The 16,449-nt window shown below is 40.1% G+C and overlaps 1 protein-coding gene across 4 annotated transcripts in view; it reads right to left on the bottom strand.

The window, feature by feature from the left end:
- The window catches only part of MYPN (myopalladin), a 71,475-nt gene that overhangs the window by 37,818 nt on the left and 17,208 nt on the right, over positions 1-16,449 (bottom strand). For all 4 annotated transcript variants that reach the window (XM_040071084.2, XM_040071083.2, XM_040071082.2 and 1 more), the window contains 2 exons: positions 8,869-9,807; positions 1,248-1,423 (listed from right to left, as the gene is read on the bottom strand). In XM_040071084.2, the coding sequence (XP_039927018.1) occupies positions 1,248-1,423; positions 8,869-9,806 (1,114 nt within the window). In that variant the 5' untranslated portion in view covers position 9,807. The remainder of the gene's footprint in view (positions 1-1,247; positions 1,424-8,868; positions 9,808-16,449) is intronic.

The following is a 16,449-nucleotide window of genomic DNA, read 5'->3' as shown; positions in this document are numbered from 1 at the left end:
TGGATACCTGGGTGTGCCTTGGGTTCTCTTTCAAATGCCACTATGATTTAGTCCATATTTATTGTGAATCAAATAAGAGCTTTCTTCTCTCAGACACCTGATACTGTCAGATTAAAAGGAAAAAGAGAGAGACCTGGAATCATAGCTATTATTCTCCAGCTAGTGCCTTGTACCACGATATAAAGACGATACTATCTCTGTTTACTAACTTGTCAGTTACTGAGATATTTTACACTTCTGATTCTGTCTTCACTGTGCTTGGAATTTGCATTTTCTCTGCAGTTCCTGCCAGTGAGCATCTCCATCAGCCATGGCTCCCATCCTGCATCCACTGAGTTGGGTAAAAAAGACCTTGGCCCCTGTCTCAAGAACCTGTAAATCCCTGCTGAGCACAGACATCTCCCATTAATGTCAGGGGCAGTGCAGATACTAAAAAAGGATTTGTCCTTTCACTGTCAAGTTAGAGACATGAAAGGAGAAGAAGAGCAGAATAAAATTCATCTTTAGGGCAGTGCTTTAACTTATGAATGGTCCCACTGTTGTCACTGATGGTGCCCATAGTCTATTTCTCTGAGAGAAAATGAAAAAAAATTGTTTTTATTTTAAGGTTATAGGCCTGCTAGCACAATAATGGATTCAATCTCAAATCTCACCCAAGAAAGTGTAAAAAAAAGAAATAAAATAAATAGACCATTCTAGGGCCTACTAGGTATAGGAAAAAGCGTAAGGAGAAAGAGAAGATACCTGAATCTGCAAATATATATTCTGTTTGATTTATAGCATCTACTGGACAAGTAGACTATCAAATTGATGGTATATTTATTTTGGTTACATGGTCCCAAGAAAAAGTTAAGAGGAAGCTGTCCTGCATTCAATTTGTAATCATGACTGTAGGGAAAAGGGATTAATAAGAATTAGACACAAAGTTTACTTTCTTACACTTCTGTAGAGTTCCACAGACAAAAAATACAAGGTGGTTTCAGAATCTGAATATTTTTAGACTTGGATCTTGCAGTGAGATACATAAAATCGCTGAGAAGCAACACAATAAAATGTTAGGGCTGGTCTCTCGTCTGAAGAGTGTTTTACAGGAAAATAATAATGATATTAGTAATGATGGGAGGTGTTTACTCTTGCTATTTTTTTTATGACAACATGATCACAGTTAGCAAACCAGATAAATAATTGTATTTTATTCCTGTATGACCAGTTTAAACCATCAGTTTCTGCAACACTTGTAACGTTACCTTCTATGTAAATCTCTGCAGAAGTGGAGTCTGTTCCATAGATGTTGGAAGCAAAGCACGAGTAGCGCCCTGTGTCCTCCTCAAAAGCTTCAACAATAATCAATGAGTGCCGATCACCTGTCTGGATAATTTGAATGTCTGGTGAGTTTTCAAGCTCCTTCCCTTCACAGTACCACCTGTGAGGCAAAAAGAAATTGCTTTTCAATGCAAACAAGTTGATAACTAGGATGATAATGTTTGAAGTCTTTCTGATGATAAAACTTCAGGTTTAGCCTGAGGATTCTGACTGAGTACTGCGGACAAGAATTGAATCAACAGTCACAGAAATAAAATATTGATGATTTTCATAATATTCAATAAAGAGTAAAAGAGCTCTGAATGTGGAACACTGTCAGTCCAGCTCTGAATTTCTCTTGAGGTACAATCAGATCTGTGTAGTGGCTTAACGTGCAGCAAAAAACCCCAACCCTATGTTAACAAGTATCCTTCAAACTTGTGTTTCTTTAGTTCATGTTAATTGAGAATGTGACTTAAAGTTGTCTTTGTTTGGTCATATATTTAACACAATCTGCTTTTTATAAAGATGGCAGAAGCGTGTCACGAGGTAAGGGATTCGATCTGTTACAATACAGAGGTACTTCCAGACAGAGACAGCCAGTGAGACAGCTGCACCTGGAACGCTTTTCTGCACGATACTGCCATGTTCACCTTTAAACACTGCTACGTATCCGAGAATCTGTTGGGCCCTCCAGAGCTCTCACACTCTCATCTCAGGCATTCCCAAGCCCCTCAGTGTTCAGAAGGGTTGTTTCAGTGGAAAATGCAGGAATCCACACAAAAGGAAAAGCAGCACGTTCACAGAGAGCTCCATTGGATGTGTCACTGGCACAGCTCCCTGAGCTGGAGGAAGGGAGAGCAGGACTGGTGGATGCTGGTTACGAGGCAGAACAGAAGCACAAAACGCAGCTGAGTCTGCAGAAACAGATTAAATCTAGGCTTTGTAAAGATGTAGTGCTAGGTATCAAGATCCAGGGTTAAATATTTGAGATAATGCTCAGAAATACCTGTAATTATAGATAACTAGCTAAATTTGAAAAGCCAAACTTAATTGCATTCATCTTCACTGTAACTTTGCTCATAGGTAGATGGATAGATGGATACAAAATGCCACAAAAGTAGTTGTATTTTCTTACTCTTTCTTAATTACATGTGATTAGCTAATGAATCTTCTTCATGTGAGGGTGGGGCCTGCCATACTGGCAATATTTTTTATTCAATTGACTTTTAAAACACTAGTAATAGTTTCATCCATCTTTTATGGTAACTTGGTAAAAGTACCTGTCAACATTTGAGTGATACTACAAAAAATAAGATTGTTGTGGAAAGGTTAAGGATAAGTTTTAAAGTAAGAAATTGTAATAATTAATATCTCCTGTCTTACTCTATAAGGTACTTCAAATACATTTCCATCTCAGATATTTTAGAAAAGCATGAATAAATGAATTTGTTTGACCACTCAATTGCAGAAGTTTTAAAGAAGTTTGTGCTACAAATTAAGCATGAAGAACCCCCCAAATTAATATTAAAAAAAAAAAAAAAAAAAAAAAGAATCTCTGAAGAGTCCCTAAGAGCAAAAGCCCAGAATATAACAGAAATATAAACCAGAAATGGCCAGAGGAGAGGAGTGTAGCACCTGGCTACACTTCTTTTGTCTCTGGGTGTTTCTCTGGGAGGGGGAAGATACCGTGAGTTTTGGGGCAGGTAAAGGACGGGGCTGGGGGCAGCTGCTCTCTCTCGCTCTCAGCATCGGAAGGAGCAGGGTCAAGCTGTTGCTTACTGTGGGGAGAATTCACTGTCACCACTGGAGCCCAGTCCTAGGGCCCTGCCACCATCTGCTCGTGTGCCAGGAATTCTGAGCTCCCCTTTTCCTGCCCTACCCCCGCTGCTCCTTGGCGCTGCTCTGGATCTGTGCTGTGGTATAACCCTGCACCCCCTGCCCTGCCTGCTCATCCCTGAGCTGAGACGGCTGGCATGAGGTTCCTGGCTCTGTTTTTATTGTTAATGCCACAGTTATTGTTGTTTGTTTGCCCTGGTGGACATACCAGTAAAGAACTCTTATTCCTATCCTCATATCTTTGCCTGAGAGCCCCTTAATTTCAAAATTACAATACATATATAAATATATATATGTATTTTATATAAAAAAATATATATAAAATATTAAACCCAAACCCATTGAGCATGCAGCGCTTTTGGAGATTGGAGTGCCAGCTGTGCTCACACAAAAGGGAGCAGTAATAGCAGCAAAAATCCAAGGATGCCAGGTGAGCTGGCACATGTGGAAGGATGAGGAAGAACCCCCTGGGTGTTCTGGCTCAGATTACAGATCCACCTAACCCAGCACAGTCTCCTGACAGTGGCCAAAAGCAGACACGGAGGGGAGGGTGTAGGAGCAGAGTGAACGTATACATGTGTGTATATTCACTTACTGCTCTGGAGTGTGTAACCATTCTCTTTAACTTCTTTCCCAAGGTGTGAAGCAGCACTTAAAAATAGTTCTAAAAAGGTGAAATCACTGGTCTTAAAATCATCATTTATAAACTACCTCTCCCTTTAGGGATTTCATGATTACAGTTCCGTTACCATTATTTAACAGTAGATTAGACTGTACAGTTCCTTGCTAACATTTATTTTGAAAATACTAATCTTTACTTTTGTCATCTTTATTTTGAAACTATCGCTTTGCGTTTCCATTCAAAATACATTTCCTCTAAAAATAATTATCTTTCTAGCACCTTCTGATCGTCTTTTAGCGGTTATATTCTGTCATAGTCCTGCCAGATCCTCTAAAAACCTCTTCAAACAGAAGAAATGGCTATCTGTTTTAAACTTTGCCCATAATGGCTTGCCCAAATCTGGAATTTTCACTCTTAATGCTGAATCCTGGATACAAAGGGCTTTTTTTTAACTGGTTCCCCAGAAGTGAGTATCACATTTTCTTTTCTGTTCAGTGCTGTCCTTACACAAGTGTAAGGACAGCATAGCTTGTAGTTGGCATCCAGAACACAAAGCTCCAGTGCCTGGGAGAGATGAACAACTCTACCAGGAGCAAGCAGAGGAAATGTTTAGCGGTCCCAAGGGGGTGGTATGGTAATGTGCATTACAGGGTCTATTGAAAATACCCTTTGACAATTATTAGTGCCTTTTCAAGTTCCAAACTTGGGAATTATATAGGATTCCTGGGATACTGAAGGGAGAATTTTTTAAAATTCTATTTACAATATGGTTTATTCTACTGTTGTTCTCAAGAACTGCAGCTGGTGATCACTGAAAATGGTCACATTATTAGGAGAGAAGGTTCATGCTGTTGTATGGCTACAGGCACAAATTTGGTATATGAATGTACAAGTTGCCTTTTAGGTGTGTAATTCATGTAGGCAACTGTGTACTTTGGGATATGAGTCATGGCACTTACTCATGTCTTTTTATATACCGACCCCATGCCTCTTCCTTATACTGTAGCCTTGTTTAACGTGTTAGCCTTAGCAGATAAGAATAATCACTAAAGAGAATATCCATATTCTAGAATTTGGTTTCATTTTCAGCAGCATCTTTTCAGAACAGTAAAATGACTTGCATAGTTCAGTGATATTATATTTTTGTGTCTACTTAAATGTGTTTCCTTACTGAAGTGGCACATCGAGCAAAACACATTACACAAAATGCTGTGATATAATTCCTATTAAGGTAGAACTCATTGTGTTACTGATCAGCTTTTCCAATTAACCTGTTGTGTTTGTGCAGATACATGTCTGTATCACATGCTTCTGTGAGGCACAATTTAATTTTCCTACAAGCAAATTTAAAACCACCATGTAAGCTAATTTTTACATTTCTTTTATTAGTATACAAGTATCATATTCCTTTAGTAGACTCAAACCATGAAGCAGGATTGAATTAATTGTTTTCTTTGCAGTTATTTTTTCCTTTGGTTAGTCCCAAATTTGCAGCATCAGTGATTTAAAACTTCAGCAATAAGCTCCTGTTTCAAACCTGTGTTTAGATCTCTATGCAGTGTGTTCTGTAGTCACTCTTTTCAGCATAATGTTCAAGTATTTTGAGGTTAAGTTGGAAAAAAGAGCATGTTGTGTAATGTTGTCTCTTTGTAATGCTTATAAATCAAAACAAATGGTCTCCTTTGAAGTTTAGCCTCATGGAAAACTTTGGTATGGCCATATCTACACTCCTTCCTTGTTAACATTTGGTTTTATCCTTACCGTGAAAACGTTGTACGTGGTAGCAATGAAATGTCAGTTCCAGGGGGAGTTCTGACATTGAGATACGTGGCATGACTGAAGTAGCAATGCTGTCACTGACATTTCATTCCTGCCATGGATTGCAGCGATAGCTTCCTCATGCAAGGGAGGTTCACGTTAAGCACAGGCAGTGTCATCCCCTGTGCCAAATTCATCCTAGATCTTAACCCATTGACTTGACTGGAGTTGAATGTAAGAGAAGTTTGGCTCTAGGCTTTGAGCACTAAAACAAAGAAATGCTTTCATTTGGCAGCCAGGAAGAAAAGTCTTAATTAATCTTGCAGCGTTTCAGAGTTTCTAAAAATCTGTGATTTGTTGCAGGTCTTGTCTCCTTGAACAAAGCAGCATAAAATGCAGCTTTTAAGCTTCGTATTCCTATGTTAAAGAATGTTTTCATGGAAACCTTATGACATACAGCCTGTTTTTAGAACATTAAATCCTCATGACACTTCCAGGATAGCTGTGTATGCCAAGCCATGCAATGTGATTCATCAGTAAAATTAACCTAGGAGTGATGTGCCAAACAGTCTGGAAAAATGTAGAGACCTCTGAACTTGAGGGAAAAAGGAGTGCTCTCCTCACAGAGGGGAGTAAATGTCACACCTACCATTACTCATAGAGAAGCAGAGCTGTAGAAGGGAGCATGAGAAGGAGGTCATCACACACCACATATTTCTCTCAAAGGCTTATTTTTAACCTGCAGTACAGTCAGAGTAAAGCAATCAGCAGTAATTGCAGGAGTGCCCTTTAATTGTGAGCTAAGGTTTGGCCTAGCAGGAGGCACACATCGTGTGATAGCAGTCTTTGTCTCCTCTGTGACTCTGCATTCAGCTGATGATACTGAAAAATGGGTAACTTCTCACTCAAAGTTCTAGATAGCTTGGCCAAATGAGCTTCCTCTGAATCGTAGGCTTGTTCCATTAAGGCTGAATCACCTTAAAAAACAATCAGGCAGGTCTTCCTGAATTCAGCCAAGAGGAATTAGCTTTCCATATACTGGTGTTTCAAATCAGTTCCCCATTTCTTCTCTTCTTCCACCATCCAGTTTTCTGTCCTTCAGTGAGCCCTCGTGCTTGATAGCTACCTAGCACACCTGTAATGCTTTATCATTGCCATGATTTGGTAAATCAAGAAATAATCAAAATGGTATTTTGACCCTGATCCATCACAAATGTAATTTACACTATCTTTTACATCAAATTGGTTTAGTACTATCTTGCTTTCGAGCATGGTATCTGCCCTTCATGTCTTCCAGTCCTTTCTATAACTGTGATCAGCTTCTTTCTAAATAGCCTGCCTCTAATTTCTCTCTTATAATTCCCATTACACCAGTTCAAGCATCAGACTGCTCCTAGTGTTGAGTGATTAACTACATTACAGAGCTTGCTGAATCCTGTTCTTGTTTCCTAATGCTCTGGGTTCCCACAGTACAATTTCCACTCTGTAATTGTTCTAATATATACATTGTAAGTCACTTGGGATCCCTTTCTGTGGTTAAGTCCAATTTAAGTCACAGGTGATTAAGCTTTCTTTCATCAGTTGCTATGTTGCCAGTCAGTCCTTTCCTGGGACTGCTGATTTTTCTTACTTTTTTTACCTATCTATTAGAATCCTTCTGTCCTTGCCCAGCTCCACAGACATGAACTAACTCACCATAAACCTTGGAAAACTCCTACCCTCCAAGCAAGACATTTGGCAGTTCTGAGCACAGTTCTGCTCACAGTTCCACAACTATGGCCAAGAAGATGCCTCCTTCACTCTTTTGGAAGCTTTGCACGGCAGATCAAAGATAAGCTCTGTTTTTAGGGGAAAAAATGTTGCATTCTTCTGGTCCCCATGATTAATGGTACACAACCCCCAAAGTACATACTGTTTTCTGGTTTCCTTGTGCTGTAGCAGTGACTAACAAGGCCATGATCACTGAAAGCATGTGAATATTTATTACTCAGTCTCTTAGTGTTTTTACACCCTCTCTTAGTGTTACTTCTGCACATTGGTGAAGTTGAAAGAATCTTGGATGAACATGACAAAGTTTTGTTAATAAATACCTGTGATCAGGAAACGGTTCAAGGAGCTAACATTCCCAGCTCTCTTCTTAATATAGCATGTACATACACACACAAACACAAGGGAGAGAGCGTTCGAAGTTCCCTCACTTGTGACTTAACTTTTATTATTTAGTTTAAATTGTGAAACTGAAAGCTGAGCCTGATCTTCTTGAGCTTTAACTGCTTGGGGCTAACTTTCCCTAGGGGACTTCTTTCTCCCTGTCCTTAATTTCCTGTATCTGATGGATGCTTATTCTACAGAAGTGCAGTAGCTCCTGTATTGAATGGCATTCACATAAGTAGCTTAATTAATTAATCAAAATTAACAAAATCAAATGTTGACATTTCAGTTAGCTTCAGTTTTGTTGGGGCAAAAATGGGCCTAAGTTACAAAGATATCCGTCATCCATTTCTATGGAATCAAGTGGTTCCTGAGTTGGGTGTACAGGCATTCTGGTGACCCTGGATATCTTTGGGATGAGCCATCGTTCCTGGGTTCTCCAATCTGCCCTTGTGAGGCTTTGGTGACTTTATAGCATCAGCTTCTAATTCTGGTGATTATTAAACACCTAAACTTGGATGACATGAACACCTTGTCATTTTTATGTATGTCAACAGCACAAACATGACCGCTGGTGTAAGGACAGTGTTGTGGCCTTCTGGAGAAACACCTAAATTGGACATTGTGTGTTGGAGTTCAGTCTGTGAACGAGCTGTTCAGTGTTCACCTGTTCTGAATATGAAGAAAGCCAGAGTGAGTTTGTGTACAGGTCCAGATATGTAAGAGAAGATGATTTCACTTGTTCTCTTTGCATTACAAGCTATGAATGATAAAAGGGGGAAAAATAAATTCTCACTTCCAGGGATCCTACTACTGACATTTTTATTATCCAAAGGATTTATCGAGGCAAATGCCCAGAGAATAAGTAAGAGAAATGTTCAGAGTCTTGCTTTATAAGCAAGAGAAGTGTTCAGAGAATGTTGTTAATATCTAGGGGATGATATTTTCTGTTTGTTTTCTGTTAAAAACCCCTGAATTTCTGGCACTGTTTTCTCTTTTAGTCAGGCTCCTCTATGAGTTTAAGGACTGAACACAGTAGAACATTTGTAATGGCACAATGCCTCAAAACTGTGAATTAAAGCAGTGAGTTTGGACTGAGACATGGTAGAAATAATATCTTCCCAAACAAGGGATTTCCTGCCTGCATACACCTACCATTACAGAAATACAAAATGACAAGTGCAGAATATGTTTACCTGACTTCAGGTGCTGGGATTCCTACCACAATGCAGTCCAATTGCACTTTAGATCCTTCAGGAACTTCCCTGCTCTTCAGTTTTTGAGTAAAGCGTGGTGGTTGTCCAATGGGCTCATCAGAATATACAGATGCAGATTCTGACTCTGTTTTCAGCTCTGCACTTGTTAATTGACTGATAGATTCCAGGTTTGCTGCCTGTTGATCGTCTGTTTGTTCCAAAGTTTTCCCTGGTTTGTTTTCCAAGTCTTGAGGTGTTAGAATGGAAAGCCTTTCTCTGTTTTCTGACGCGAGAGACAGGCTCGAGCTACCTTTTTGAGCAGACTTGTTCTTAGAATCAATTTTGCTCTTGTAGTTTTTGCATGTTCGGGGTCGTATTCTTTCAGAGTTGTGAGCTTTGAAAAGTGACGAAAGCTCCTCAATGAAATCTGCCGCCTTGTTTAGGAATTCCTTTTTGGATTCTGATTCAGAAGGGAGGTGGTGTTTCTTTAGATCTTGAGAGCTCGCTTTGGACCCCTTTGTATTTGTGATGTGTTCCTGACAGAAGTTGGAGTGCAGGCTGTTGTCTGACGTTTTCAAAGCTGTAGACTGTGCCATTTGTTTGTGTTTTCCTGTGTTGTTCAGCTGATCTGGGGGGTGCTGTGGATGTGCCTGAAGCTCATCCTGTTTAGTTTCCAGTGGATTCTGATCAATAGCTTGTCTTGCCAGGTTTACACTTTCATCAAGCTCTTCTTGGCTCAAAAAGGCAGAGAGATCTGGGAGGTCATCTTGGGCAGCTACCTCATCTGAATCCCCAGAAGCATTGCCATAATGGAAATTCTGAGAAACTGGCTCTGATCTGCTTCTTTCACTCTTCCCTTGATGCTTAGTTTCTGCTAAATAACTCTCTCTCAGAAGCTGAGATATTGAAGTTGAGGTTTCTAAACTGTCGTCTTGCATGCTGCCAACAAAAAGGACAAATAGGACCACGCCTTATCAATAGCAATTTTTTTTGATTGAACACAATAGGCTTCTGAAAAGCAGAACACAACATTTTCAAACTGTATCTGTGTGCTGAATACTTGGAAGTACTTGTAATACTTGAAGCATAAGGATAGCCTTGTGTTAAAGGCCTGCTTCTGCACATCTGCCAGACACTGTTGCCTTTACCCTGAACCCTAAAGTTCATCTTTCATCAATTTATACTGTCAGTAGCATCACATAAAGTAACTGCAAGTGTGGTATTTTCTAATCTCTTCAAGGCAGAACTTCAACTACAGAGCTATTAACTGAGTTTCAATGTCAAATCTTCATCATTGCTGTTGTGTGTTTCTTAGCTAAGAAACAATCTCATCAGATAAAGTATTGGATATTTCAGGGACTGAAAGTTGTTGAGAATAATAGCACTTTAAAGTGAAGTAAATTTAGCTTGAAAAGCAATGAAGTAGTAAGTAAATGAACCCTCAAAATCATAAGAGGGATGTGAGGAGGAAGGAGAAAGAACTAAAATATTCTATAATGACAAATTTTTCATGCATTAGAGGAAGCCATAATGGTGCTAGATGTTCCATAGCTTCTTATATCCAGCATTATTTCTAATAAGCTATTTAAAGTAAGTAGAGAACGATGTCATTATTTGTTGAAAGTAAGTAGAGAACTGTGTCATTATTTGATGCAAACGTAATTTGTACTTCAGGGCTTTCAAAATCATGTTCTTAGGTCCAGATTCTGAAAAAATGTACCATGTGAGAAGAGAGCATCAGGAAGCCCATACTTAACCTGCATGCCTGATAAGCAAAGCTAAAGCATCCCTTTTGATGCTTAAGCAAGTGTAACTGTGTGGTGTTCTCCCTTTAATTTACACAAGAGCCAGGATGAGTGCAGAGCGATTCAGACACCCTCATAACACCCTTGTCCTCTGGTGGCCTAAATATGAAGACAAATGACTGCTCTTTACCCATTCAGAGAACTAATTCCTCACAGCTGCTGAAACAAGCGCTTGACTGTTTACTGGATCTGTCTCTCAGACTATGCAACGCTTATTATCTCCCTCCTATTTAATCTATGGTGTGGCAAATCTTGCTGCAGTGGTTTCAGGTATTCCTGCCCCAAGCTGTCTGCTTTGTCACACTGCAGAATGTTCTGTTCCTGTTGTGGCATCAAGAGAAGAGAACATCCATGCCCTGGCGTTGGCCATCTCCATTCACAGCCTTGTGTGACAGCTGAAGTTACCAGGGAAAGAAAAGTGGAAAAGGTATCTCTGCTCTGAAGGGCTTTGGGCTTTTCTAGTGGGACAGTTGTCCCTTGGAAGAGGGCTGGTTAAGAACAAGTGAAGTGGTAAGGTCTCATACTGCTGCAGTATTTCTTCCTGGAATGTGAGTGCCAGCCCTTATTCCTTATTTACAAAAGGGAAGGTTTCAATTTAAACTGTCTATATTCTTCTTCAATGAATGAACATAACAGCTATCATAATCTGTAAGGCATTTTGAGACCTTGATCCCTCTGCTCGAGGCACGTTTTTTATACTGAAATCCTTTCCCTTATGTGAACACTGGGCATTTTAGATTTATTGATTTTGCTTTCTTTTCATAGTATGAAATGAAGAAAATCACTAAGACTACGGAGGCACCTGGTCAAAATATTGCTAAGTTTGTATCTGTACAAAGAATGAGAAATAAAATGCCATATAAATTGTAGGCCTTTAAGCAACCCATCCAGTCCCTGTAGCTGAGCCAGGCTCTGTGATACTAATTGAACACTTGGCATTCAGTTATCTGGCGCAGTGTTTCAGTGAAGCTGTGGCACATTGAGAACATTGATTTGGGAAGCCCACATGAGATAATATGGACCGAGTTTATAATTTAACCTCTTAGGAGTACAAAGAGGTCTCTGTGAGGCTTAAAGTTCCTGCTCAGTGGAAACTGCTTTTGCTTGCTCAGCTTTAACTCCTTGGGCAGCTGTGCCACCTTAGGGAAGCTGAACGTGTTTCAAGGGGCTCTCTTAGCTTGTTTATGTGCTGATTGCAGACTATGTGCTGTAAAGGTCACAGCTAAAGCTACAGTTTCAGCTCCCAAGAATTTAAGTACATTCTAACATAGGCAGTTTACAGCCTGGAAGACAGACCTGTGCCATGAATGAACGGCAGCCCTCAAACCTAGAACCTCTCCACATGTGGCTCTGGCTGGATTAGGACATCCAGCTCTTTGTAGCTTTGCAGGACACAGTGGAAGGCTGTATTTTACATGGCTGGAGAAGTATGCATTTTATAAGGTGGCAAAATTTAGTTTGCTGCCTTTCTTGGCCACTCTTTCTGCAGCATTTCAGAGTGGTACATCTTCATCTCAGTGTTTGTAAAGGTCATCAGAGCTGAAAAATGACAATGAAGATCTTTAGAGAACACTGGACACTCTAAGTAGAGAAGGAATATTGTGTGATCAAACCCTGAAGTCAAATGAACTTGAAGAACTCCTATAATAGTTTTGTCTAAAGAGTATATGAAAATTATTTGACTGAGACCGTTCAGGGTTTCATTTTCCTCTGTTGAACAGACATAAGTGCTATGCCTGTGTCAACAGAGGTTAATCACAGTGTAGCTTTTCTGCAGAAAACTATAGTAAAGCAATGGTCAGTATGGTTATTTGAGACTTTGTTCTGGGTATATTTGAGACTTTGTTCTTGCATGTCTTCTATTCATCTTTTGATGAATTGAAAGCATTGAAACATGAAAGAAATAATTTCTGCTCATTTGCAACATAAGGAGCTACTCTCAAAGATGTATTTGGATGTGTTTAGGCAAAATAGTTTTATAATTCTAGCTTGAAAAACCCTAGTGAGGAAGCCATTGTCTGACAGCAAAGGGAAGAAAACAAACAGCTCTCCAGCAAAGGATCGGGAACAACTTCCTTCCTTCTGCCCATTGCAGCAGAAGAGGTAGAAGGGAGCAGAATTCTCTTTCTAGACCTGGGAAGCAAGATACTAATGAGAACAAATCTGATACCAAGTTCTTAATACTTAAAGGGCCATCACTTTTCTTTAGAGCTTACCCAGGCTCAGAATTTTATATCTAACTCTTCTCTGTTTTCAGCTTGTGTAGAAGATGACTTCTTATTCTATTTTTAGTAATGAAGTAGTTGGGTTCTAGTCAAATGTAGCACTTTCAGGCAGTGCTTGTCTATTGAAGTCTTAAAATATTTTGAAATACTTGTTCTTTTTAATTTAATGGAAGATGTTAAGTTTCAGTGAGTGCTGCTGTGAGGCTACCGGACAATCCCATTACAGTTATTAATTCTGCCTTGCCTATGCCTTGAGAGATGTCCCGTTTGTTGTGGGGTTTTTTCCAAAGAATTGAGCTAATTGTATTGTAATTGCAGATGTTTCTGCTGAGCAGATAAGCGCAGATAACACTGTTGGGCAGGCAGGAAGAAGGACAAACTAGTAAAAACACAGTAGGCAGCAATCTGTGGTGGCAATGAAAGCACTGATAATTTCGCTGACTGGAAAAGTGTTGTAATGAACCTGTATCAAGGGCAGGAATTGCATTGCTGGTTACAAGCAACGTCTCTAAACTGGTGTTATTTAGGGGGGAGATGGGGTGACTGCCACTAGCAGCCTGCAGTTCTCTACTCGACTGGCTCCTTTCCTACAGCACCAAACCACAGCCCAGGGCAACATCTTTGGCTTCCCTGGAACACCAACAGCAGTGACCTTGGGCACCTGCTATCTTGAAAGGCACCAGAGGATGCCACGAATAAAACTGACTCTGTGAATTTCTCCACTGTGCTAATTCAGTTTCCATTAGGCAACTAATTGAACAAGCTTTGAGTTTCCAAGAGCCTATGGTTATGGCAATGTTCTCTTATTAGCCAAGCAATCTTTAGGATTAAATACTCAAAAAGGTAGAATTAGTTTCCACAGTTTGTTTTGGCAGTGGCTTGACCTGAAAATCCTTATACGGAAGGGAGAAATTATATACCATGGGGGTCTTGCATAGTGTGACACCAAACATTTCCATTTCTTCTCATTTGAGTTTTCTTAGGCTCATTCCTCAGTCACCACTGGAAAATCTGAGCTTTTCCTACAGAAACAGCACTAGTGAAATCTCAGCAAGCTTAAGGGAATCCCAAATGTATCTGATATATTTCCATTTTATTTGGTGAGAACACCTTCTACTACTTGATGCCCTAAGGAAAATTTTTCAAACTCTCCTTCTCTGTGTCAGAATAAACAGGTTATATGCAACTAGCAGATTTAATGCAAAAAGCACTGGAACAACGTCTCTGGCTTTCAGAAGTTAAAAGGAGAAATTTCAGTCAGTACATGTTGTTCCTGCCTTAGCTTTTCAAGCTCCCATTACTTCTGTGTGGAGTGCTTTTGTGTGAAACCCCAGCATGAGAGCAGCAAGCAAACTGCTGCTTCTGCTCTGCAGAGAGGCACCTTTGTGGCCTTTACACAGCAACACTTTGCATGCCCATCACCTCAGTGTGGAAACTGGAAAATTTAGCAAATATTAGAGGCTATATCTACTTCATGATTAATTCAATTGCATATAAATCACATTTACCCACAGAGTGTTCCAGCTGTATGATAGCAGCTATGGAAAACAAGGTAAGAGCTGACACAAGCGATCTGTCTTGCAGACCTTGGCTGATCACAGTCACATTCTCGTGTGCTTGCAGGAATTCTCACTTAGCAGTTGCCGTTGTCACCGTTTCTGGTGCTGCCTGTTGACAAGCTGTGGCTGCTGCAAGACAGGCTTTGAGACTCCAGATACAAGAAAGGTTAGGCTGGAGTAGAGGACTGAGGTTAGCAGTTCCGTGTGTTTGGGCCGGGTGTATGAGATACTTTAAAAATTGTGTTTAGAAAACTGTACAAGAGGGTGGTTTACTTTTCTATTCTAGACACTTTAGTGGCTTTGATTTCCATTCCCTGTAAGGAGTCAGATAACTAAACTCCCAGTTCCAAGTAATGTAATTAAATAAGGAAAATGGAGAATCTCCAGGCTCAGGAGTGTAACAGCTTCTTATGGAAACAAAATCCCTCAGAAATGGGATGGGATAAAGCCTCTCTCCAAGTTATTCTGCAGCAGACACTGTAAGGGCCCTGTGTGCACTTGGAGTTGTGCCCTGGCCCATGACCTCACTGTTACAGTATTAGGCACCCTAAGCAGGAGGAAATGCTCAACTCTGCTTCAAGGGAAAAGCACATTAGGAGCTCTCTAACTTTTTCAACATTTCCTTTATACTCTCATATAATTTTTCACTCTGATCACAAAAAGTCTTCCTTATTTTGCAATTAATATTGTCCCTTAGTAGTTCTCAAAATGAGAACTGAGACCCTTTATCCCATGTCTCAAGTTCCCTTTTCCTCTTCAGTGAATCTTGAACTGCAAGGCAAACAATATCTTGAAGAAACAACATCAAATTGAAACAAATACATTTTCAGCTGATTTTTAAATTAGAAGTTTGGAAAGGAAGACAGGTGATGGCTGTCTTTGAGGCCTGCCTGAGATGCTTCTCCATCCTCCTCTCCCAATGACCTGTGCAGCGAGGCCTCAGATATCAGGACAAGTTCTGAGTCAAGTGCTCGCAATGTAGGACAAGTTTTTATTGATTCAAGTAATGTATATAATCCTCCTTCCTTCAAGGATTGCCCATATGAGAAAAAGTTTCTATGAAAGGCAAAAACAGTTGCAGCAGAGATCCACAGGTTGGTGCTGAATGTACATATGGAAGTCCTCGATGAAAATAGAGCTAACAGGGAACAATATTCGTTTATCCTGGTTCAAGCACAGACACACCACTCTGCACACCTCTTTCATGGCTAAAACTGCAGACCTGTTTTCATGGATTGTGAGCCAAATGATTTAAATTCAGCCATTTCTGAGTCCTGCTGGCATTATGTGGGACCAGTGCAGAAATCCACACATCATGTGGTTGAGGACCACTAGAATGTTTCAGCTTGGGACCAAAACTGCAGCTTAGCTCTCAGTGTTCAAAGGTATGGCACGGGCTCAGTCTGGAGTGACAAATTACAGCACTGCATTGGAACTGGGTCTCTGTTCTACCCCTGTGTGTGTGTAAGGGACTCACAAAGGAGCATTGACGGCTGCACCACTGCTGGCTTGTGTAGCCACACTGAACAAGTGCCCAAAGGACAGCCCTGAGGAGCAGGGCCGTGCAAACCACATGGCATTTGCACATCTCTTTGTCTGGAAATTTCAAATCCATGGGCTAGTTGGTTTTAAAATGAGATTCAGTTTTCCTACAGATACAGGTTCCCAGTGGAAAAGGGAACTTAAGTGTTAAATTAGACACAAAAGAAGTCTGGATTGCATTTTTCTCCTCAGGTTTTTCAGTTGTGCCTTTCCTTCTTCACGGTCTCACTATATTTCTTTCTGTCTGCTGTTCTGCCTTTTTTCATGTTTTTTCAACAGTCTTCTCTAAGAATGTTGAAACATAAAAGCCTTCATATTTTAATCATATTTTCAAACTGCAATATGTAAATGAGGTTTATATTCTACAGGAATAATTTGCCCATTCCTGTACAATATTCCTGTTTATGAAAACAAGTACTAACCCTGTTAGGTTTTAAGCAGAAAAGTAAA

The sequence above is a fragment of the Hirundo rustica genome, chromosome 8 (assembly GCF_015227805.2).
Source record: "Hirundo rustica isolate bHirRus1 chromosome 8, bHirRus1.pri.v3, whole genome shotgun sequence".
Lineage (NCBI taxonomy): Eukaryota > Metazoa > Chordata > Aves > Passeriformes > Hirundinidae > Hirundo > Hirundo rustica.
Note: the sequence above shows the minus strand (reverse complement) of the source record. Positions and strands in the feature narration are given on the sequence as shown.